General features: G+C 34.0%; 1 protein-coding gene across 1 annotated transcript in view; it reads right to left on the bottom strand.

Annotated features, from left to right (window-relative positions):
* Window positions 1-1,216: 1,216 nt before the first annotated feature.
* The window catches only part of LOC140443149 (phenoloxidase-activating factor 3-like), a 49,725-nt gene continuing 27,190 nt past the window's right edge, over window positions 1,217-23,751 (bottom strand). Inside the window, exons 6-8 of the mRNA XM_072534242.1 lie at window positions 21,388-21,489; window positions 15,902-16,103; window positions 1,217-6,874 (exon numbers count right to left, since the gene is read on the bottom strand). Coding sequence (XP_072390343.1) covers window positions 6,754-6,874; window positions 15,902-16,103; window positions 21,388-21,489 — 425 coding nt within the window. The 3' untranslated portion in view covers window positions 1,217-6,753. The remainder of the gene's footprint in view (window positions 6,875-15,901; window positions 16,104-21,387; window positions 21,490-23,751) is intronic.

The raw sequence follows: 23,751 nt of genomic DNA, 5'->3' as shown, positions 1-23,751 counted from the left end.
CGCCTCTGCTATCCAATTGGTCACGATTCTTTTGAGGTCGTCGGTCCATCGCATTGGGGGTCTTTCTCGGCTTCGCTTGTCAGCCCGTGGTCTCCACTCAAGCAATTTTTTTGTCTAACTGTCGTCTTTCATTCTTGCAACATGTCCTGCCCATCTCCATTTTTGCCTTGTAATATTTTCGATAATGTCTTCCACTACTGTTCGTCTACGAACTTCCTCGTTTCTTATTCTATTTCTTAAGCTTATTCCAAGCATTGATCTCTCCATCTTTCGTTATGTCCTTCTCAATTTTTCGGCTGATGTTTTTGTGAGAGTTAAGGTTTCTGCTCCGTATGTGAGGACTGGTAGAACGCACTGGTTAAAAGCTTTTCTTTTTAAATAAATCGGTATATTTGTTTTAAATACGTCTCTCATTTTTCCGAATGCAGCCCAACCCAGACTTATTCTTCTCGCATTCTTCTCGAGTAGCTCGCATGTTTGGTTATCTCGCGTTAACCTTATTTCGTGACCCAAATACACATATTTTTCCACAAGTTCTATGGGCGACTTTTCGATTTCCATTTTTGTTTTTCCATAGTTTATTTTTAAACCGACTTTCTGGGTTACTTGCTGTAGTTGTTGTAGCATAACTCTGGCTTCTCCTAAGTTGTCTGTTATGAGAACAATATCATCGGCATATCTGAGATGATTGAATATCTTTCCATCGATGCTAATACCCTTTGATTACCACTCTATCCGTTTAAATGAGTACTCCATAACTGTTATAAATAGTTTTGGCGACAAGGTATCTCCCTGCCGCACCCCTCTGCCAATTTTAATCTTCTCAGTCATGCAATGGAGGTTAACGGTTGTTGTCGCATTTTCGTATATATTTCAAATAATATTTGCATACCTGTGATCTATTCTGCATTCTGATAGTGCTTTTAAGATAGCAACTGTTTCGACTGTGTCAAATGCTTTGTGGAAGTCGACAAAGATAAGAGCAAGGGGTCTGTTATATTCGATAGACTTTTCAACTAGAGTTTTTGAGTTTTGAGAGTTTTGAGGCATTGCAAATGGTCATTTGTTCCGTTATTACAACTTTATTCATTATTACACTATGCATTCTGCTATGCTAGAACTTGGCCGGAGCAGGAACTGCTAGGCCTAAAAGCTTTCTTATTGTGGGATGAGGTATTTGTCAACACCTTTTAAATTAGGGAATTAATAACTTACATTTTAAAACCAAAATTGTATTCCAAAATAATATACAAAAAGTAGCATTTATTGTTTTTATAAATATGTTACATTTAAAAAACAATTGAAGGCACGAGTGGATGAAGGTGCTATGTAGCATTTTTCTAAAAACCGTTTTTTTAATGGATGCAGTTATTATGTACCTATTTATCACGTGGCTCCATAAAAATTCTAACATTCTCAGATTCCTAACAGAGGTCTAGAGTTATGCTACATTATTTTGAAGGTATTATAGGTACAAAATACTTTCATCCGCATTATATATGTATAATATTTTGTATATCTTAGTCATATGAATGATGGTTGTAAGTGATACAAATAACCCCTTCATCCACTCACTAGCCATTTTGTTTTACTTGGTGAGTCGCTATTGCGCGGACTTATTCTGTCAGTATTACAGTATTTTACAGTAACATCATAATATTAATGCTAGTTAACATTTAAAATGAGTTTAACATAGATCAAAAGGCGAAGAATACTTGTCCTACAAAAACATTCTCGTTCCAAGAAAGGAGCCGAAAGAAGGTATGTAGACTTTCTTGTAGTACTAAATTTTCAGAAGATGATAGGAATGCGTTTTTTGATGAATTTCATAGACTTTTAATAAACAATGTAGTTTTTGCAAAGGCCTAGGAACGCGCGAAGCTCTTTTTTCACTTAATATACTGATACAAAGATTGTCGCCAATTCTTTTTATTGCCTACTCCGAAGATATCCTGAAAAACGCTCTTGAGGGTGAAACAGCTGGAATAAAGGTAAATGGAGTTCCCATTAACAACATTAGATAGGTGGACGACACTGTGATCTTAGCCGAAAATATTGAAGATCTTCAGAGACTGGTGACCAGAATAGCGGAGTACAGAAACGAGTATGGTCTAACAATGAATGTCAAGGAGACAAAATTTATGAGAATATCGAAAACTCAAAGAAATAACGAGAATCTTCTAATAAACGGAACCAACGTCAAACAAGTGGACAAATATGCATATCTGGGAATAATGATTAACTCCACAAATGATTACATTCAGGAGATCAAAATCAGAATAAAAAAGGCTAAAGCAAATTTCAACAAAATGAGAAGAGTGCTATGTACAAGGGATTTAAAATGGGAACTAAGAGTTAGGTTGTCGAGGTGCTATGTTTTTTCGACTTTATTTTATGGAATGGAATCTTGGACCTTGAATGCGACATCAATGAAAAAACTGGAATCATTCGAGCTGTGGGCGTATAGAAGAATTCTGAAAATATCGTGGACACAACACGTCACAAACTAAGAGGTTCTGAGAAGGATGAATAAAGAAATAGAAATTTTAAATATAATTAAAACAAGAAAATTGGAATATCTCGGACATATTACACGTGGAAAGAAATACACCTTGCTCCAACTGATTATGCAGGGAAAGATCCAAGGAAAGAGAAGTATAGGGAGGTGTAGAATGTCATGGCTGCGCAACCTGAGAGAGTGGTACGGATGTACATCAAATGAACTTTTCAGAGCAGCCGTCTCAAAAGTCCGAATAGCTATGATGATTGCCGACCTCCACCGCGGAGATGGCACTTGAAGAAGAAGATAGACTTGACATTAATGCAAAAAATGCTTTATTATTTAAATCAATCACTAAAAAAGCAATATTGAGGGAAAGAAAAGATGCTGTAAAACATAAAACTGGTACATATAACGTTACAAAAGATGGAATTACCGAAAAAGTGTGCTAAGAAGCGTTATGCGCTCCATACTAAATAGGCAGTAAGAAACTTGATATTATAATAGTGATGCTGCAGCAGCTCCTCCAGATAATAGAGGTGATCAGTCCAACAGGCCACACAAAATAGACCAAAATGTTGGGGATTTCTGATAGAGCACATAAGTAAATATCCTGTAGAAAAATTGCACTATTCCAGAAATAGAAATCTCCATAAAAATACCTTTCTCCTCTAATAAATGTCAGGAACATGTATGAGTTCTATCTCGAGGAATGTAATCTAGCTGGACTTCCAGGAAAATTCAGAAATAAAAAATGTTCATATTCCAATATTTTTGCGACAAAGTTTAATTTATCATTTGGATACCCAAAGAGGGACAGTGTAGGATCTGTGATGGTGGTAAATCTAACGAAAGACATAAAAAAACTACATAGCAGCAACTAAAGCGATCAAAGTTGACAAGGACAAAGCAAAAGATTCAGACAACTTGGTCTACATTACAACAGACATGGAACAAACATCGCTGCTACCAAAAATAACAACGTCCAAAGCATTTTACCTTAGGCGAATGTGGTTTTACAATTTTGAGGTGCATATAACAACAAAAGACCTAGATAAAGCATGTTTTTATACCTGGACCGAAGATCTTGCAAACAGAGGAAGTGCAGTAATATGCAGTTCTTTACTCAGATATATTGAAGTTAACGAAAGCATCACTAAAAAGGATTATCTGATCATCTGGCCTGATTTCACATGATTTGCCTTTATCAGTTGAAGGGATACTTCAGTTGTATTGAGCACAAATTTCCTGAGGTTGGTCATACTTACTTAAATTGTGACAGAGATTTTGGAAGAATAGAGAAGGTTTTACGAAAACACGACACAGTATATGTACCAGAAACGTACTGGGAAATAATTTCAAAAGCAAGCCGATATGATCGATATCACTCAAAACTTTAGAAGGATTGCTGATCTACCTTAAAAACTTCATCTTATTAATAGAAAAAAGGATGAACTGAATGAAACAGTCAGATATAGAGGCGGTATTAAATGGTTAAGAGTAAAAGAGCCTGGTTCCTATTTGTATGGAGAATCATATGACGAAACAATTCCGTTTCATCATCATAAATCTATCAAGGATCGTTTTTCTAGCTGGGTCATTTTGATCCATTCGCATTACATGTCCTATCCACCTCAGACGTCCTATCTTAATATGTTTTACGATATCAGGTTCCTGGTATATTCTATAAAGTTCGAACTTGTAATGTCTTCTCCACACACAATTATCATTCACTGCTCCATATATTCGCCTTAGTACTTTTCTTTCGAAACATCCTAACATGTTTTCATTATTTTTTGTTAGAGTCTAGGTCTCTGAACTATATGTTAGGACTGTTAGTTGTGGATTTAAGGAGGAGATTGAGCCCAAAATAGCATCCGTTGGCCGTGCAAATTCTATCAGTGTTAAGGAACAGTGTTAAGTGTTAAGGAACCCTCTCAGGTATACAAATTCGTTCACAGCTTCGATGACATCGTTTTCTATAACAAGTGGTCGTAGGATTTGTAGTTGCGTGCTTATTTTCATATATTTGGTTTTGTTGGTGTTTATTATTAAACCCATTTTTGTAGCTGATTCTTTTAATGCTACATACGCCTCTCGTACAGCGTTTGTTTTCCGTTCTCCCAACAATATTGATATCATCAGCATAGGCCAGGATTTGCACTGATTTATTATATATTGAACCAGTGGTTGTAATTTGTGACATACATATTACTTTTTCCAGAGCCAGATTGAACAGTATACAGAAGAGAGGGTTTCCTTGGCGCAGCCCTTAATTTGACTTTTTCATTCAACTACATTCCACTTTTTTAAGAGTTAGTTTTGTTAATTTTACCAACTGATTTGGTATTCCTAGCTCTTTCATTGCTTTGAACATTTTTCTTATATTCACAGAGTCGTAGGCTGCTTTATAGTCTATAAATATGTGATGAGTATCAATGCCATATTCCAGTGTTTTTTCCAAAATTTGTTTCAGGGTTGCAATCTCATGAACTGTCGATTTACCACTTCTGAAACCAGCCTGTATTTACCAGACGGTATTTTCCTACTATCCATTCGGCATATGGTGCCATATGGTGACATAGTACTGTGAAAAATATTTATACGCTGCATTTAGAAGCGTAATTGCTCTGTGGGTAAAGATTTTAATGATATATCCTTTTTCGTGTATGGTGCAAAGTATTATAATATTCCAATCATCGGGGAGGGATTTCTGTGTCCATATTTCTTTCATAAGCTGCTGTAATGCCATTATGGTATCATGGCCACCTTCTTTATACAGTTCAGCTGGGAGATTATCTATTCCGGGTCATTTGTTTCTGGGTAGCTTTTTAACTGCATCTTTAACTTCAAGAATCGTTGGTGGTTCTTGTTCCCTCTCGTCTGTTCACCTTACCCCATCTCTTTTGTCTTCCATGGGCATGAAAACTCGGTCTCGTCCTATTCTTGCATTCATGTCACCTAATACAATCTTAATTTCATTTCTGGGACATCACCTGTAGACTTTATCAAGGTCTTTGAAGAACTGTTCTTTTATTTTGTCTGGTTTGTCATCATTTGGGGCATGTGCATTGATCAAACTGTTATTAAAGAATTTCCCATTTAAGCGCAAATATCACATTCTTTTTCTGTAAGCTTTACAGTCAATAATAAGGCTTTTTTTCCTTGGGAGGTTGTCTGTCTCCTATCGGACGCATCCCCAGGTGGTGGATAGTGGAACGCCCTAATCGGTCATAGGACCCGTGGGTAGTTGGGAAATAAAAATACCAACCGCGAACCAAAACAGACTAAGGTATGGCAACCCTAACAGAAGAATCTCTGGCCCTCCAGGTTGGGGGTTGGGCTAGAGGCTGACAACCTCTTCCTGTAAAAAAACATATGTTACCGAATCTCAGGAACTATTAGCTGGACGGAACTCACGACGGCGACTCTGCAAACGAAAAATGGAATTAAGATTAGGAACATGGAGTACCCGAACCTTGTACCGAATTGGAGCACTCACATCTTTACTAGACATAGTAAACACGTACAAAGTAGATGTGCTACCACTGCAGGAAATGTGGTGGACGGCAACTGGCACTCTTGACAAGAGAACCTATTCCATATATTACAGATGCAAAAAAAGCCAACACATAGATGGAGTGGGATTTATTGTAAACCGAAGGACAAAAAAAGCTCCTTTTGTAAAAGTAAATATTCTGCAAAATACGAATAGAACAACAGAAAGAATTCGAGATAATTATGGAACTATCTCTGAAGAAAAAAGAAAAAATCTCCAATTACAGCTTAAGTTTGTAAAACTAGAATATCGATATTTGTATGAACCAATCTTGGAAAACAAATAATGTGTTATTAAACTGCTTAACATTGTATTAAGCAATATTATCTTGTTAAACGGTTAAATAAGTTTTTCTTTAATACATGATCTTTCCATAAAACAGTAGTTCATGTTTTACTTTTTCTATAATTTTACAGTGGATGAAGGTGTTATGTACAGTTTTTTTTTTCAAATTTTGTTAAGACATAATTTGTTTGTTGATATTTTTTTAGTAATAACATATTCCATATAGTAGCAACGACACAGAGAAGTTTTTATACAATAACAGTACATGTGAGAAAAATTTACAATGAAACACTTTAATCTTAATTTTCTCAGAATCTTTATTTTGTAACATAGCACCTTCATCCACTGGCATCTTCAATTCTAAAAAGTTTTCTGAAAACCACACCAAACTCAAATTTAGGAATTGGAATTATGAGTCGTCTGGTCTCATATTATCCAGTATCCAGTTCATATAGTGGTCTACTTTTGTAAACAGCGCAGGAAAATTACATCTTGTGACACCGAAACTTACAATTCCATGTTGAACATATCTAAAACAAATTTTATAAACACAAAATAAACAAATTTTAATTGTAAGAAAGCTGAGAAAAGTTTATTAATAAAAAAGCTTAATAAGATACAAAATAAAGGTTATTTCCACATTTTTGCTCAGCTTCAAGCTGCCTTCATCGGCAAATTTTCGGCATCGCTTGAGCATGGTAAAGCAGGTCTTTCTACAAAATTTCGTTTTCGCATGGAGAGCTTCGAATTCCTCTTGAATCTTTTTTTAAATCTTGAAATCAAAACCAACTTGATCTTCGATTAGAATAGATCTGCCAGGATTCTTCTTAGAGTGCCGTCACCCTACGGAGGTTGTTAATCATAATGGCTATTTTTATTGTTGATCTTGTTGCTCTAAACAAATACCAATGCAGATGTTCAACTGCAATCTTCAAATGCAGGTCTTCAGATTCTTCAACTAAGAATCCTGCCTTCGGCCAACAGATCTTCTTCCTTGATTTTTTTTTTGTATTTAAGACTATGAGTTTTAAAATTTAATGTTTTTCCCCCTTATGACGTGGTCTAGGTTTTACATTTTTCTTGTTTGTATAGTGGAGATTAGTTTTGTTACTTTAACAACTTTATTTGTAATTCTTTTAGTCCATTATATTTCTAATAATCTGCGGTATAAGCAGAGTTCGAAAGCCTTGATTTTTTTTAATAATAATATTGAAATAATAATATTTATAATAATATTGAAAAACAACCGAAAATTTGACAATATACTTTTTGAACAGGCAGAGAAAGCTTTCGATAGAAAATTAAATTCCACTGTATTGTACAGAAATTAAATTCTTGAGTTTTGAGAAAACCAACTTTCGACGCCAGATACTCAACAACAATGCTGGATGGATTAAAGATACGAGGAACAACTGTCAACACTACAGTAATAGTCCCTATGAACCTTTCATTACTGAAGAAGTCCCGGACATTATCAAAGTGCTTCATAACTGGAAATCTTCTGGACCAGACAGAGTTCAAAACTTTTGGCTAAAGAAGTTTTGGAGTATACACGAGCTTTTAACAGTATTAATTAATCATGCTAGTTCTAATTCGCAGTATATACCACAATTTCTTACGCAGGAACCACTTATCTAATACCTTCTTCTTCTAATGGCGCTACAACCCTTTGTGAGTCTTGGCCTGCTTAACAATGTTCTTCCATTCTGCCCTGTCGGATACTTTCCTTCGCCACTGCCTGATGTTCATGGTTTTAAGATCCCTCTCTACGTCGTCTATCCATCTTTTACGGGGCCTTCCTCTTGTTCTGTTTCCTTGGGGCTTCCATCTCTGGACTACTTTTACAGCTCGATTATCTGGCATTCTTTCTAGGTGACCAAGCCAGTTTAGTCTTTGTGACTTTACAAATCTGACAATATCTGCGCTCTGCATTAGTTCATCCAGCTCGTGATTCATTTTAATTCTCCACGAACCATCGCTGCATTGGGTTGGTCCAAATATCTTCCTTAGTATTTTGCGCTCAAATATTCTCAGTTTATCTAATACCTAAGGATCAAAATAACACCAAATTACTTGTCGTCCAACTTTGTACAAATTGGTTACATCCTGTGTAGCCCAGCGTATCTACCAACACTGTTATTTAAACAACATCATATAGACTCAACAGAAAGGATGTGCTAAAGTTTCAATGGGCTGCAAAGAACAACTTATCGACTCAGTCATTTCCAACCAGGCATACACCAAAAAACGAAACCTTTTCACCGCCTTTATTGATACAAGAGGGCTTTTGATTCAGTACCGCATGAATGGCTTATAGATATATTGAACATACATAAAGTCGATGATAATATAGTGACCTTTTTAAAGTATATAATGACGGAGTGAAAGACTAAAATTTACCTTCAAATACCCGGTGAAAATAACATCGAAACTGAGGATATCCCAATTAACCGGGGCCTTTTCAAAGGGGACTTGTTGAGTCCTCTTTGATTCTATTTAGCGATGAACCCACTATCTCAGCTGCTCCACTGACTCAGGTTTTAGCATAAAAAATAACAATACTGTTTAATTATCTGTTGTATATGAATGATTTAAAATTAATGGCTGCCACTCGAAACCACCTAGATCAGATGCTAAAAACTGTAGAAACTTTCTCAAATGATATTAGTATCCATTTTGGACTAGACAAGTGCCGTATACTAAATATAGTCAGAGAAAAGGTTTAGCCGGGAGGTTTCGATATGCAAGATGGCCAAAACATCAAGACAATGGGTGGAAATTATATGTACAAATATCTCGGAGTGAAGAAAGCGCGGAAAATTGACCATAAACAAATGAAAACCGAACTAACTTCGGAGTTCGTACGAAGAGTAAGACAACTAAATCGGTCATATCTTAATAGTAAAAATTTGTTTAAGGCATTAAATACGTACACATGTTCCGCGCTGAGCTACTCATTTCGTATTACAAAATGGTCAAAAACGGATATAGAGAGTCTTTAGCGGAAAGTAAGAACACTTCTCAAAATAACATATGTATTTAGGTGAGACATAGGTGAGCAACTGGATAAACAGGTTATCCAAAACTGGATAAACATCTACTTTACATCAAGCAATTTGCGCAGTAGATGATACAGTGCCGCTTAAACTGAGGGAACAAGAAATGCGCATAAACCACCTGACTAAGTAATAAAAAATGAGCACCTGGATGAGTAAATCTCTGCATGGGCAACATCTCTATGAGATCAGCCAAGAATATGTCGACAATGCAGCGTTGAACTATTGGTTGGCATCAGGAAAGAGGTTTTCCGAGACTGAGTGTTTAATACTTGCCATTCAGGATCAGGTTATTCCAACTAAAAATTACTTAAAGATCTTCAAGTCCAAAATGACAAATGCCGATATGGATGCCAAACCCAAGAAACCATCCATCATCTTACCGGAGACTGCCAGGCGTTTGTCGGTACTGATTATAAAGAACGCCGTGACTCAGTAGGAAGGATTACCCACCAAGGTAAGACAAACTGTGACCGAACCAACCATCTTCCTTATTATCAATACGTCCCTGACAAAATGCTTGAAAATGATATCTACATGCTATACTGGGACTGTATTGTGCTCACAAACCAACCAGTGGCACATAATAGACCGGATCTCATACTAATCAATACACTTACTAGGCTAACTACACTTCTTGATGTGGTGATACTCAACACCAATAATTTGCATGTTAAATATAACGAAAATATCGCGAAGTACAGAGATCTAGAAATACAAATCAGGAGACAATGGTGAATGGAAAATACTCATTATTCTATCTACTACTGATGTTATTCCCAAAAACCTCTTAGAGAACATAAAACACCTGGGTCTAAACGAACATCTCTATAATGCCATGCAGAAAAATGTATTCCTCGTGACGTGCAGATTTTTGGTAGATATTTCAGCATACCTAAGTCACCTAGGGTTCGATAACGAGTCCCACCAGAGCTTAATCCATTTGATACCGTAGGTATCTGGGTATATGATAATGGGTAGGTATCAGATAATAAAAATATATTACTTAGTCTAATTTCCAAATTAAGATTTCTTTAAGTTAGGAGTGGTTCCTTTTGTATAATGCTAATCTGGCAACCTCTATTCGCTTGTTTATTTCTGCAGTATGATCATTGGTTTTATTGATGAAAGTTCGCCAGTAGGTACTGGTATTTTTCGCAACTCAGCAATATTGGCAATATCATTTTAAAGTCGTCTACTTTAAATTCTATAATACAATATGTCTGAATTGTCAATATAAATGAGTCAGATAAAATTAAATTATTAGAAGCATTTTTCACCAAATAACAAAAATAAACTTTATTTTTTTTTATTAATGTTTGTATTTTGAGAACGATTTTCGAAGTGGAAATTAAAACGTTAATAAACTTACTTGAAACTTCAATTGTGGCTCATTAACATTAAAATAGTAATTGATATTGTTCTACTTTACACTTTACCATTTATTGTAAATATGTGATGTATATTTTGTTTTTTTTTTGTAATTAGCATATATTTCATTTCTTAACGTTTATAGTAATTCTAATTTCAGCACTATTCATAATTAAACTTTCGAATAAATGTTGCAGGTCTTATATGTTCGTTTCAATGATCACAGTTTCATCTGCATATCGTAAGCTGTTAATTAATTTTCTTTGTAAATTCTTCAAAAATGATATTGTAGACGGCGCTGTAAAGTAGACTTCATTATAATGCACAGCCTAGGTTTGGCGTGATTGGTTGGTGGGTGGGTCCCAATTTAAAAATTGGTGGGTTTCATGTAAGTAGACATCTACTAACCTTGGGTTTCATGTTTATTAAAATGACAATTGAGGTATCTCTCTAAGGTTATTAATTTAACTTAGAAAAATTATAATAATTTTATATTTATTTTATCTTTTGGGACTCTGAAATATTTTCAGCCCGAAAATAACTTAGACGTATTTTGCTAACATTATTTTCTCTTTTAGGAACTTCGAAAATATTTCGAATATTTTATTTCTTTTTCAGGTTAAAAATAACTTAAGATTATTTTTCTGATATTTATATACTGTTTTGGGACTTTGAAACATTTTTACTACAAAAATAACTTTTTCAGTTTCAGGATTATTTTTACTTTTCAGGTCTTTTTCGACTTAGGAAATCGAAACTCGAAATTTTTAATACGAAATTTGTGATTAACTTTTTATTTGTTTATATTTTGTTGCATGTCTTTGTTGATTAGTCTCGGAGGCACTACGACAGACAGAAATTTCGCATTTTCAAGAAAATCTGACAATTTTAAATAACTTTTGTTTCCCGAAATTATTGGACTTAGAAAAATTTTCACTTTTTTCAAATTTTACTTTTTCTTGCTTTTTGCATTAATTAGTCTTAGGTGTCATAACTAACGACCTCCTTTTACATATTCTTAGTTCTAAGACTAATTAACACTTTATTTTCAGATTCTTAGTATTAAGATATCTAACCCCTTTCTTTGCAGATTCTTAGTTATAATTCTAATCAACTTTTATTGCAGATTCTTACTTGTTATAAACATTTAATTGTATTTTAATAAAGGTATTTTTCCCGCTAGCTAGGGTTCATATATAACCTATATGTCCACGGACCGTGATCCCTATATGGTCCGGTCCAACATAGCTATGGATAGTGCGACTGGACCACCTTCCCTCATTCCCGAGGGTTAAATCCAGCGACAATTAGTAATATATGTAGTAAAATTTCATAAAATATATGTATAAATGCTTAGTTTAGGCCTGAATTTTAAAGCTGTGTTAAGTAATGATGTTATAATGATGTTATATTTGTAGGTTTTTATATTAGAATCGTATTTTTAAATCGAGATGTACTGGGCCCTAGGCGAGGTTTAGAGGGGTTTTCCTTCGCCATTGCACCAATAACGGCCCCCCCTCCTTTGATTTTCCAGATTTTTAATAAAGAATAAAGATATTTTAAACTTAGCTGTTTAGTGTTTTATTTGGTTTGCAATAGTTATTTCCAGTAAACCTCTGCTTCATTTTGTTGACAATGACAATTTTTTATAGTACTCGATTCACAATATATCTTTTTATTATCCTACATTTGTGGTGAAATCTAACATATTTCAGTGTTCTAAAAAATGAAAACGGATAAATGTCAATTTGGATTTATGTAAGGAGGCAGGTCTACATCAGCAATTTTTATTATAAAACAGCTAATTTAACAATTTAGTGTGAAAGAGATAGACTTGCACATAGTATTATGAATCTTGACAAAGCACGTGATGAAGTTATTAGAAACCTACTGTGGCAGAGATTTAGTAGGAAAGGAGTGCCGGCTGAATATGTGAGTGGAGTATGAGCAAGTAACAACTATAATAGTGTTAGAACTACTATATATAGTTAGAATAACTATTATAGTGTTAGAACGATACAATTGTAGGTGAAACTGGCCAATTTTGTGTGAAAATAGTATGAACAATTGTATGAATATGGGTTTCGCCCATATTTATTCTCATTTGTGCTGGATTAGATAACAACTGAACCTCCTTGGTATAGATAGCGGAGACAGGTCCTTAATGAAAAATGATTAAAATTAAGTTGGATAAAAACAAAATATTTAGAATATTCTTTTAAAGATGATATTTCAAGTCCAGATAGAGTAGTTGGCTTGAATAGACAAGAACTCACAAAAGATAATAACTTTTCGGCTTTTAGGATCGGTATTACCGTTTTATTTATAATACTTCAATTAAAGGTAAAGGAAAGAGGCAAATTGAATGATGTGTGATAAAAAAGGTACCAAGAAAACTAAAAGGTAATTGTATAGGACTGTTTTTAGACCAGCTATGATGTATGGTACTGAATGTAGGGCAGTAAAAAAGGGGATGAACAGTAGTTGCATGTTTCTGAAAAACCATAATCTCAGAGAAAAAGCGGAGAGGTACTTAGTCCCTGGAAGAGAACAGAAAAGTTTACAGGAAAATAATTAGAGAAGCCGATCCCACATTGAGAAAGCTAACGAGAATAATAATGTTAATGAATGTTCTAGAAATAAAAATAATAAGAAGAACCTCTAAATCTTAATAAAAAAAATTACCTAATCAAAAAAATTAAAACAATATCTATATATCTAATAAAAAAAAAAACATCACTAGCATATCAAAATAAAAAAAACACAAGTCAGAATTTAATTTTACCTACATAATCTCAAAAGAAAAAATAATTACATTTCTAATAAAACTGTAATAGCCAGCTTAATCCTAAAATGTGAATATCATCCGCTTTGTACTAATACCACAGTATATTGCTACTCTGTATATTGCTAATAAATTCTTTAGCGATATACTGTGTCACAATACCTCAATATTCTCATTTTAATAAACATGAAACCCGCCAATTTTTAAATTGGGACCCGCCCACCAACCAATCACGCCAAACCTAGGCTGTGCATTATAATGTAGTCTCTGTAAGACAGGAGCCCGGACACCAGCAGATGCATTCGGCTGTTGTGTACATTATACAGTGTGTCCATAAAGTGTGGAATAAATTCGATATTTCCTAAATGAAAAGCCTTTTTAAAAATATCTAAAACATGTCGATTTTTAAATTGAATATTCTACATTTTACAATAAAATTTCATTATACAAGGTAATACACATTACAGTGATGACGTCATCGACACTTTTTTTAAATGTAACACCCTGTATTTTAGGACATTTTTAGATCGATAAAAATAAGCTGATTTCAAAAAAGTATAGTACTCGGGTCTAATGGATATAATTTGAAAAATATGCGCTTAAAAAATAAAGTATTTATTATCAATTGCAAAAAAGTAGCCTACTTCTAGTTTTTGGTATACTGTAAAATTATTTTTAGTAACGTTCAATAACATAAGTAGTACAATAATTGTATTAATTCGTGAATATTCTGTATTATTGCTTAGAAATAATTTTAAGTAGAAACTAATTTGAGTATAAAGCAAAGAATTGAAATACTCATGATGATTGGGTTATTTGCCAACCTCCTAAATTTGATAAATCGAAATTGCAATGAAATACCATTATAATTTTCTAACAAGTGCACATTTAGCAAATCGCTGTCCCGGTGGAACAATGATGCAACTACAAAAGAGTAACTTTTCAGGAGAACCAAAAATATAAAATTATTTTACTTAACACCTCATGCAATGAAGCATAATGAAGTTACTGGATTAGTTGCTGACTCTTCTTCTTTTGCTTTTTTCCGTTCCTTTATATAGTTCCTGTGAAGTTCCGCAATAATTAAACCAACGTCTATGTATTGTCCCGAGGAATCACTTCGAAGAGAGTGACTTTCAATTCGTGGAATTGAATTTATATGGCTACGAACATAATTATTCCATTTTGCAGAAAATCTAGAAGCCTTCGTAATGGTGATCGCCAATGTCGGATAATTCTGATATGGCACGTGAAGAAGAAGAAGAAGACGAACAGAATCCAAAATTTTGTCACTTATTTTCTTGTGACTGTCGTGCTTCCCACGTTTATCTTCTGGTATAATAGTAGTTTTTTCACTTGAAACTGCTTTAATTATAGAGCGAATAGCTTTTTCAGTTATTTTAAAAGTATTAATGAGAAACGTCTTACATAACCGTTCTTGTTTTCCCTTGCCTGTAATGAAAAATGCACAATTTGTATTTCTGGGAGTGGTTTTTGATGTAGAAATACGTCGGTAGCTCAATAAAAAGTGGCTGAATATAAGAAGCCAAAATATCTCGCTGTCTTTGCGAGGGCCCTAATGCCCAATGCTTTTTAAACTGTGTCTCTCTCAGCTTTTCAGATACCCTATTTGGACATTTCAAACGGCATTTGTCGGTACACACAGGTCCCATTTTTTTAGCAGCTACAGGTTTTCCTGTTCTAGAAGTATACCCCTGTCTAGAATTCTTAAGTTTTTTTTCTTTTCTTTTAACCAATTATCCACATTCCTTTGTCTTTTTTTCCCTTCTTGAGTAAGAGACCATTACCAAGTGTTGGTGTTTGGGGATCTTGGTGTATATGTTACTTACATAAAATGCACTTATGTTAATGTTGCCTCACAATAAGGAAAAATCTAGATGAAAAATGACACAGAATACAGTTACGTCAATGTTTCTGCGTATTTGTGAAAAAATCTTAGAGCAACAATAACATAAAATACAATTGCGTCAATGTAGCACCGTAGGTACAAGCACATACTCGACCTATCAAAGCACAACTATACATTCTGTCATTGTTTCTCCGAGATCGGTTGATTTTTCAAATATAACGCATCTGCTCCCTGGTGGCTAAAAGCTGAACACCACGTCTGATAATAATCTGACGAATTGGGTAACCAAGTTTGGACCCAATGATGACATAAACTTATTTTTGATAAATTTTGCAGTTACGTTAATGTTCCACCGGGACAGCGAAATACGATCCCGGTAACTGTCAAATGTCCGAATAAAATCTGATAAAAATAATACAAAAAATCACAATTTTATAAAAGTACTTTTTGTAAATTATTTAGATAATATACTAACCTTGGTCCAAGACCTGGTACAGTCTCTTGAACTTGCAAAGGTCCGCCGCTGTCCCCTTTGCAAGCGTTGGAGGCATTGTTTTTTGCACTTCCTCCTGCGCATATTCTTGTGTCGTCAACAATCGTGAGATTGTGATAAGTATTTTGACATTCACTCTTGTTAACAACTTTCAGTGTAGCGAATTGTAATATATTACTTTGTTCTAAAAGAAAATATGAAATATTATTTTTTCTTTAATTTCTTTACATATAATACAATAGAAGTTAGAATACTTCGTAGAAGAGATAGAAATACAAACCCATAAAGATAAAAAGGTATATGACACACCTGCAAAAACGATTCCATATGAAAGAGTCTAAGAATAAGAACTTGATTGGCTTAGGATACTAAGAGACCGAGAGCTGCATGGGACTGGAAACACACAGCGAAAAGAAATCAAGCAAATTGGTGTACGAAAGAAATAAAGAATAAGTAAAATTAAAGAAATATAAACGACAAATGTAATGCTTTATACCGTGCAAAAATAATTGGAAAATTTAATTGAATTGAAGAAATTCAATTGGAGAAATATTTAAAATGAACAAATAAATAAATGGAAGTAACACTCACAAGATCTACAAATGAACGTGACAGGGAAAAGAAATTTACAAAACGAGTAAATGATGATACCAAAGAAAAGTAAAAAGTATTGGACCACAGGAGAAATACCATCCCAAAATATTGTTTATTAGAATATGGACACAACAACATATACTTAAAAATTGGCATTGTATGCAAAAAGTAGCATTGTATATATGTACAGCATTAATAGACCTTTTAGGCTCACATGGATAATTTCCGTCGTTTTCTGTTCTTAGCTATCAGCTTCCAATCTCTGATTTTCATCTCTCTGACATCTTCCATCGCTACATCTCTCCATTTCTTTCTTGGTCTCCCTCTCTTGTTTTTGCCCTCAGTTACCCTCCAAGCAATATTCTTGACTAGTCTATCACCTTGCATTCTTTCTAGATGTCCGAGCCATTCTAGTCTACGTTTTTTTACCACGTTATTGTAGGGTTAGCATACAAATGGTACACTTCTGCATTAGTTCGTCTTCTCCATTCTCCCTGTACTACTTTTCCACCAAACATTCTGCGAAGGATCTTTCTTTTCCATGCTTCCAATCTGTTCTGTATGGTTTTGTTCATAGTCCATGTTTTGGCAGCGTATAGCATTGTGGATCTACTTATAGTTTTGTATACTCTTATTTTTGTATTACGAGATATATCTTTGGCTTTAATTATTTCGCTCATGGCTCCAGCACACCTGTTACTCTTGGTCAGTTTCAGGTTGATTTCAGTTTCTTCCTTACATGTTTAATCAATAAGAGTACCTAAGTACATATATTCATCCACCTTCTCGAATTCTACAACTGATCCATCCTCCACCTCCACTTAAAAGGATCCCCTGGTGTTTATTCCTTTTTTGCTCGAGATTTCCATGTATATACTCCGATTTATTATTAGTAACTTTCAGTCCCATTTTAGAGCTTTCCCGAATCAGTCTTTTTGCAATATTTGCCAGTTCTTCTCCATTTCTTGCAATGAGAACCACATCATTAGCATATGCTAAGCATTGGCATTTTTCACTTCGAATTCTTCTGACACTTTGACCAATCTTACTATTTTTTCTGGCACTTGGAATCAATTTAGCGTTTCTATTAATTTGTTTCGGTCTATTGTATCGTAGGCGGCTTTGTAATTAATGAAAAGTACTTGTGCTGAAATGTTGTATTCATAGCAATTGATCAGGATTTGTTTTATTTTTCTAGATTCTTCTCTACATATATTTCTAATCGTTTTTTAATTAGTATGGCGAGCACTTTATATATTACCTCTAATAAGGATATTCCTCTATAGTTTGCGCATTAAGTTATATCTCTCTGTATATAGGAATTATAATCCACTTATTCCATTCCTGCGGCATTTTTTCGGCATCTCACACTTCTATTATTAGCTCACCAAGTTGGTTTATTAAAGCCTCCATATTATAAGTTCTCTGTTACAATGCCGCTCTCCCTGGGGCTTTTTTGATTTTTCATATCTTTTATTATTTCTTCAATTTCTTCTCTTGTGGGCTTTGGTATTTCTTCTATTACTATTTGAGGCTTAGGAACATTATAATTTTTTTCAGTAGTCACTCCGTAATTTAGCATATCTTCTAAATATTCTTTCCAACTTTCACATATTTGGTCTTCCTCCACTATCAGGTCTCTTTACTTATCTTTGACATTCATTCATTTTTATTTCATTTTTCTTGTAATTTTCTTCAATACGCTTTACTTTATCACCCATATACTTTCTTTTCCACTCCTTTAGGATTTTCTATACCTTTTTTCGTTGTTCAGCATACCTTTCTAGGTCGTCTTGTTTTTGCGATCGTAAACTTTTTAATCTCAAATCTGATCTCTTTTTTAAATTTGTTCTACATTCGTCATCGAACCTGTGGTTTTTTCTAATTTTTTTTTTGTTCTTGGTTTGTTTTTGTTCTTGTTTTTGTTTAACGTTGCTTTCTTTATAGTGTTTGTCATTTCCAAGAACTTTTGTTGTATGCTACTCAAAGTAGTGCTATCTTGTTTGGCATAGGTTTCTTGTGCTTCCTTTTGATAATCCTGCACTAGCTCAAGTTTTCGCAGTTTTTCAAAATTAAAGTTACGTTGCCCTTTCTTTTTCTACAAGGAAACTAAGTTCCTGTAGTTGGCTGTATACCATATATTAAAAAAAATTTCAATAAAATCCTTTATAAAAAGGTATATAAAAAAAATACCTTTTTATAAAGGATTTTATTGAAAATTTCTTTCTTTTTCTGTTTATGCTTTTTAATTATCACGTCTCTCATATTAATTCTAACCAAAAAATGATCTGACTCTACGTCAGCCCCTCTGCACGTTTTTACATTTGTTATTATTGGCGAATTTCTTTTGTATTAAGATATGGTCTATTTGATTACTTTCATTTGATCCCAGAATTTTTCACGTTCCGTTATATAACTTTTTTCTCCTGAAATGCGTGCTCATTATTTTCATCTTGTTTTCAGTTGCACATGTAATCAATTTTTGGCCATTATCATTTGTATTCATATGTTTACTTTCACCGTCTGTTATGTTTTATATATATATATATATATATATATATATATATATATATATATATATATATATATATATATATCTTCTCTTCCGACCCTTACATTGGCGTCGCCTATAATAATTTTAATATCTTGTCTTTGTATTTCTTCAGACAATGACAATTTTTCATAAAATGTATCTTTCATTTCTTCTCCTTTTTCTTTTGTTGGAGCATGAATATTTATCAGCGATATCATGTTCTCTTTTCCTTTAATTCTAATTACACACATTCTATCAGATTTTACTACGAATCGTTTTATACGTATAAAACGTGTATGGGCTAATCTTTTTAATGTTGTTTCCTGTCAAACATGTTTCTTGTATTGCTATAATGTGTATTTTATATTTTTTAAGTTCTTCTAATAGGTTAATTAATGCTCCCTCCTCGTATACTCTTCGTACATTCCATGTCGCAATATTTATGTACGTATTCTTATTTCTTGTTTTGCTATTTATGTTCAAACTCATTTTCCTGTTCATTGCTAGGGTCCATCGGCATAACTGGCCGTCTTTTTCTTTTTCCACTAGTATATGCCATTTTTTGAGTGCATATTTCTAGAATTTTTTAGTTTGAAAGTACCATTTCCCGCCCATTCCCATTTTATGACATGCACAGTCAGTTTTTTGTACCCTATCTTCACGTTTTTACCTTCAGCTCTTAATTCCTTGCCTTTATTTACAATTTTCTCATGTGTCTTTCCTTGTCGGCCAGGTCATCGTCGATAAAGATCTTTTCTTCAGTAAGAAATCTGAGATTGCTTTTTTCTTTCATTACCTTAGTTTTTTCGCCTTAATTTGTACCAGACATAATTTGTTTTTAAGCTTCATTGCAGATTATATTTCGACATTCTGTTTTAGTTGCTTTTGTATACAATTTTCACGTTTTTTTAAGAGTGTTTCATCTGTTGCGACTATTGGTAGACCCATAATTACTATGTTATTTCTTTTCATCTATTTTTCAATGCTTTCAACTTTGTTTTCAACCTGGGTTTATTTGTTTTTTGTTTCTTCTAATTCTTGCTTTATCTTTATATTTTGTTTTTTTAAGCGCTATCATCTCTTTTCTACATTGCTCATTTTCATTCCTGATTTATTTTAGTTTCCCCATCATCTTCTAGAACATACTCATAACATCGTCCTTCTCCTCTGAATCTTCTTCCCTTGGTTTTCTATTGCTTGGTGTTCTGGCAGTTTTTTTGGTTTGCAGGAAAGGTGAAGTTGACCCTCTATCTTTTCTCTTCTTGCCTTCTGATGCGTTATCACCACTGTCCATGTGCATCATATCTGTTTCTGAGGACCGCGAAAGGAACTATACGCTCAAAAATCCAGTTCCTATCAGTCCTCAGTTAGCAGAATTATTTTCAACTTTGGCAACGTTGCAAAACTAACGGACAGAGTTCCACCAGTATGACTGTTTCGAATTATTGTAAATAACCTTACTTACTCTTATTACTCACTAAAATTTACAGCAGACCTAATAATCAAAAACAGGAAAATAGCAAAAGCCATAGTAGGTCGGTTAACAGAGCACTGTAAGCTGAATAGACAGTTGAGGCTGATGGGATTGGCAGATGATGATCTATGCAAATTCTGTCACCTAGAGGAAGAAACAGCAGAGTACATTTTGTATCAGTGTAATAGCGTGGCAAATGTGCGGTCCTTTACATTAGGCGAACATCCACCGGCAAAGAGCTACATGGAAGGTTCAGTCTCGAAGTTCAGTCTCGAAAAGGTCGCAAGCAAAAAGCATAAAAGACTATTTATTCACGGTGAAATAAATCATAGAAAAGAGTTGACAATAAAAAAAAGTATACGGCATTTAAAATGTAAGTCTACCGTAGAATGTTGCGCATACTATGGACCGCATATTGCACAAATAATTCAAAACTTGAAGAACTAAATATAAACACTACACTCACCACAATTATCAACCAAAGTATACTAGAATATTTTGGACATATAACTAGAAGAAGAGAAGGCATGGAACGAATGATAGTTGAAGGCAACGTAGCGGGCAAAAAATCCAAAACAAGATCTCCGGCACGATGGTTGGACCAAATACTAGACATGACTGGAAAACATACTCATTTACCGAAGCAAAATAACATGCACACTAGGGAGATAATTGGACAGCAATAGCCAAACGTATTACACGACGCCATTTTATTCTTCCAAAGGAGAAAAGATAGAGGAAGAGGATCTGAAGAAAGCTTTCGATGAGGTACAAAAAAAAAATTATGGAATACAACTAATTATTAAAATAATTTTTTGAAATTATATATTCAAAATTTTCAATTAAACAAATATAGCTAAAACTTACGTCCACTTCTAAATGACGTACGTCCCCAACCTGAAACTTGTGCTGATGTTAGATTAAAGTTAGATTTCTTTTCTCGTGGTAAACACACTGGTCTTATATTTTCTAAAAAAAAAATAAATGACTGACTAAATTACAAATACAATCGAAATTAAAAATTAGGCTTTAAGCGGGACAGCGGGACAGGCTCTTGTCCCGTCCCATGCCCCGCACCTTTACATGTGTATCGTCCCGCATCCCGTCCCTCAGCTATTTTCGCTGTCCTGAACCATATCCCACAACGTTATTTTATACTTTTATTTATAATGTTCACTTGAATACCGTAGAGTAAGGACGTATTCCGACGAGTACGATAGCAAAAAGTGACCACCAAAATTCTGGTTATTAAAATAAACAGTAGAGTGGCGTACCAAATTCTGTTTTCTACAATGAACAATTCACACACACGTAACACAAACAAACAGTGTTTATTGTAATATTAGCAGAAATTGCAGGTAAGCAGCAGGTCCACTATTAACAAAAATTCAGGACCATGTACACAACTTTCCAACAATATTCGCCACTAGAATACACATCCGAACATGCACCAAACCACAAATACTGGCAACCGACAAATACTCCTATATCAAAAATTCCACAAAATCAATTCGCTCTTCAACCACAACCACAACAATTTTCACCACAACCCCAATTAATTTACTGCAACCCAATCAATCCATCTACTGTAGGGTAGACCTCAAACACAAAGCTAAAAGAAATCCAAAATAAAAACTCATGGCAAGTAGTCAAAAAACGTAAATTTCCAAAACAAAATACCGATCCCAATTCTCCAAGCTCATCACCAACAAAAATACAAAATCGATACAGAGCATTACCAAACGCCGAAAGCTCTGAACAGACTGAAACAGAAAAACAACAGAAAATACCAAAACCACCTCCAATATTCGTATACGGCGTCAAAAACTTTAAAGATATTGTCGATAACTTTGCATAAATTGTCGTGGAAGAAACCTACTATACCAGAACTCTGCCAAACGGTACTGTCAAGATTATAACATATACAATAGATACATATGGTAAACTGATAAGACATTTACGAGAAGAAAAAATCGTTCACCACACTTACCAAGTAAAGTAATAACGTGCCTACAGAGCGGTAATAAGACATATCCATTACTTTATACCCACAACATATATACTGTTCTGAAGCTATTTTCTTGTGGCATTTTAAAGTAATTACTATTTAAATGGGAATAAGCCACAATTAAAGATTAAAGTACGTTTATTGACGTTTCAATTTCCACTTCGGAAATCGTTCTCAAAATACAAACATCAGTAAATTAAACAAATTTTGTTTTTTTGTTACTTGGTGAAAAATTCTTCTAATAATTTAATTTTATCTGACTCATTTATAGTCACAATTCAGGCATAGATTATACATTTTAAAGTAGACGACTTTAAAATGATATTTGTAAGATAGTTCATTCGATTACATGAAATCATCTTTAACTTGAGCCGTCAGTAAAAAATCATAGCATGTAATTTTTCTTTAAAAAGACAACCACATGCCATGATGACATTAAAATTCTCCTGCTAGTGATTCCATTGTTAATCATGAGGAAAAACCAGGAAAAAACCGCATAATACTATACCGACATGGTAAGTATTTGTTCTTACCTTTAGTTTACTCTCAACAAATACCAAATTCTGATTTTATTTGTTTGTTATTTAAAAAACATAAATGATGTATCCTCGATATGTTACTGACTTACTAATACTAATATTTTCCTTTTATTAACTTCCTCTTTTAATATGGGCAACCAGATCTTACTGCATTCTGCCGAGAAATTTGCGACACAATTGGTCTTATTTAGCATAATTAGAGCCGCTTCCTTGATTTTTCTCTTTTTGCCATTCGTTTCTTTTATCTGGAATCATTCCATTGAACCCTATGTTCAATATCCCAAGCTTGTTTACATATTTGAGCTCTATCACATTCTCTTTTTAATATAAGATTGATGTTCACTTATTCTAACATTTAATGGCCTTGATGTTTCACCTAAATAAAACTGATCGCATTCACAAGGTATTTTATAAATACAATTCTATGTCCTTTCTTGTTCATTGTTATGTTTGGTTTTAGACAAAATAGATCTCAATGTGTTTGTTGAGCACATTGATACCAGCACGATGGAAGGAAAACATAATAGTGCTCATCCACAAAAAAGGGAACAAAACAAAATGCGCGAATTATAGAGGAACTTCACTCCTAAACACGGCATACAAAACCCTCTCAAACATCATTCTTAGTAGACTAATTCCTTACGCTGAAAATGTGCTAGGGGAATATCAAGCCGGTTTTAGGGA

The sequence above is a fragment of the Diabrotica undecimpunctata genome, chromosome 6 (genome assembly GCF_040954645.1).
Source record: "Diabrotica undecimpunctata isolate CICGRU chromosome 6, icDiaUnde3, whole genome shotgun sequence".
In the NCBI taxonomy this organism is placed as follows: domain Eukaryota; kingdom Metazoa; phylum Arthropoda; class Insecta; order Coleoptera; family Chrysomelidae; genus Diabrotica; species Diabrotica undecimpunctata.
Note: the sequence above shows the minus strand (reverse complement) of the source record. Positions and strands in the feature narration are given on the sequence as shown.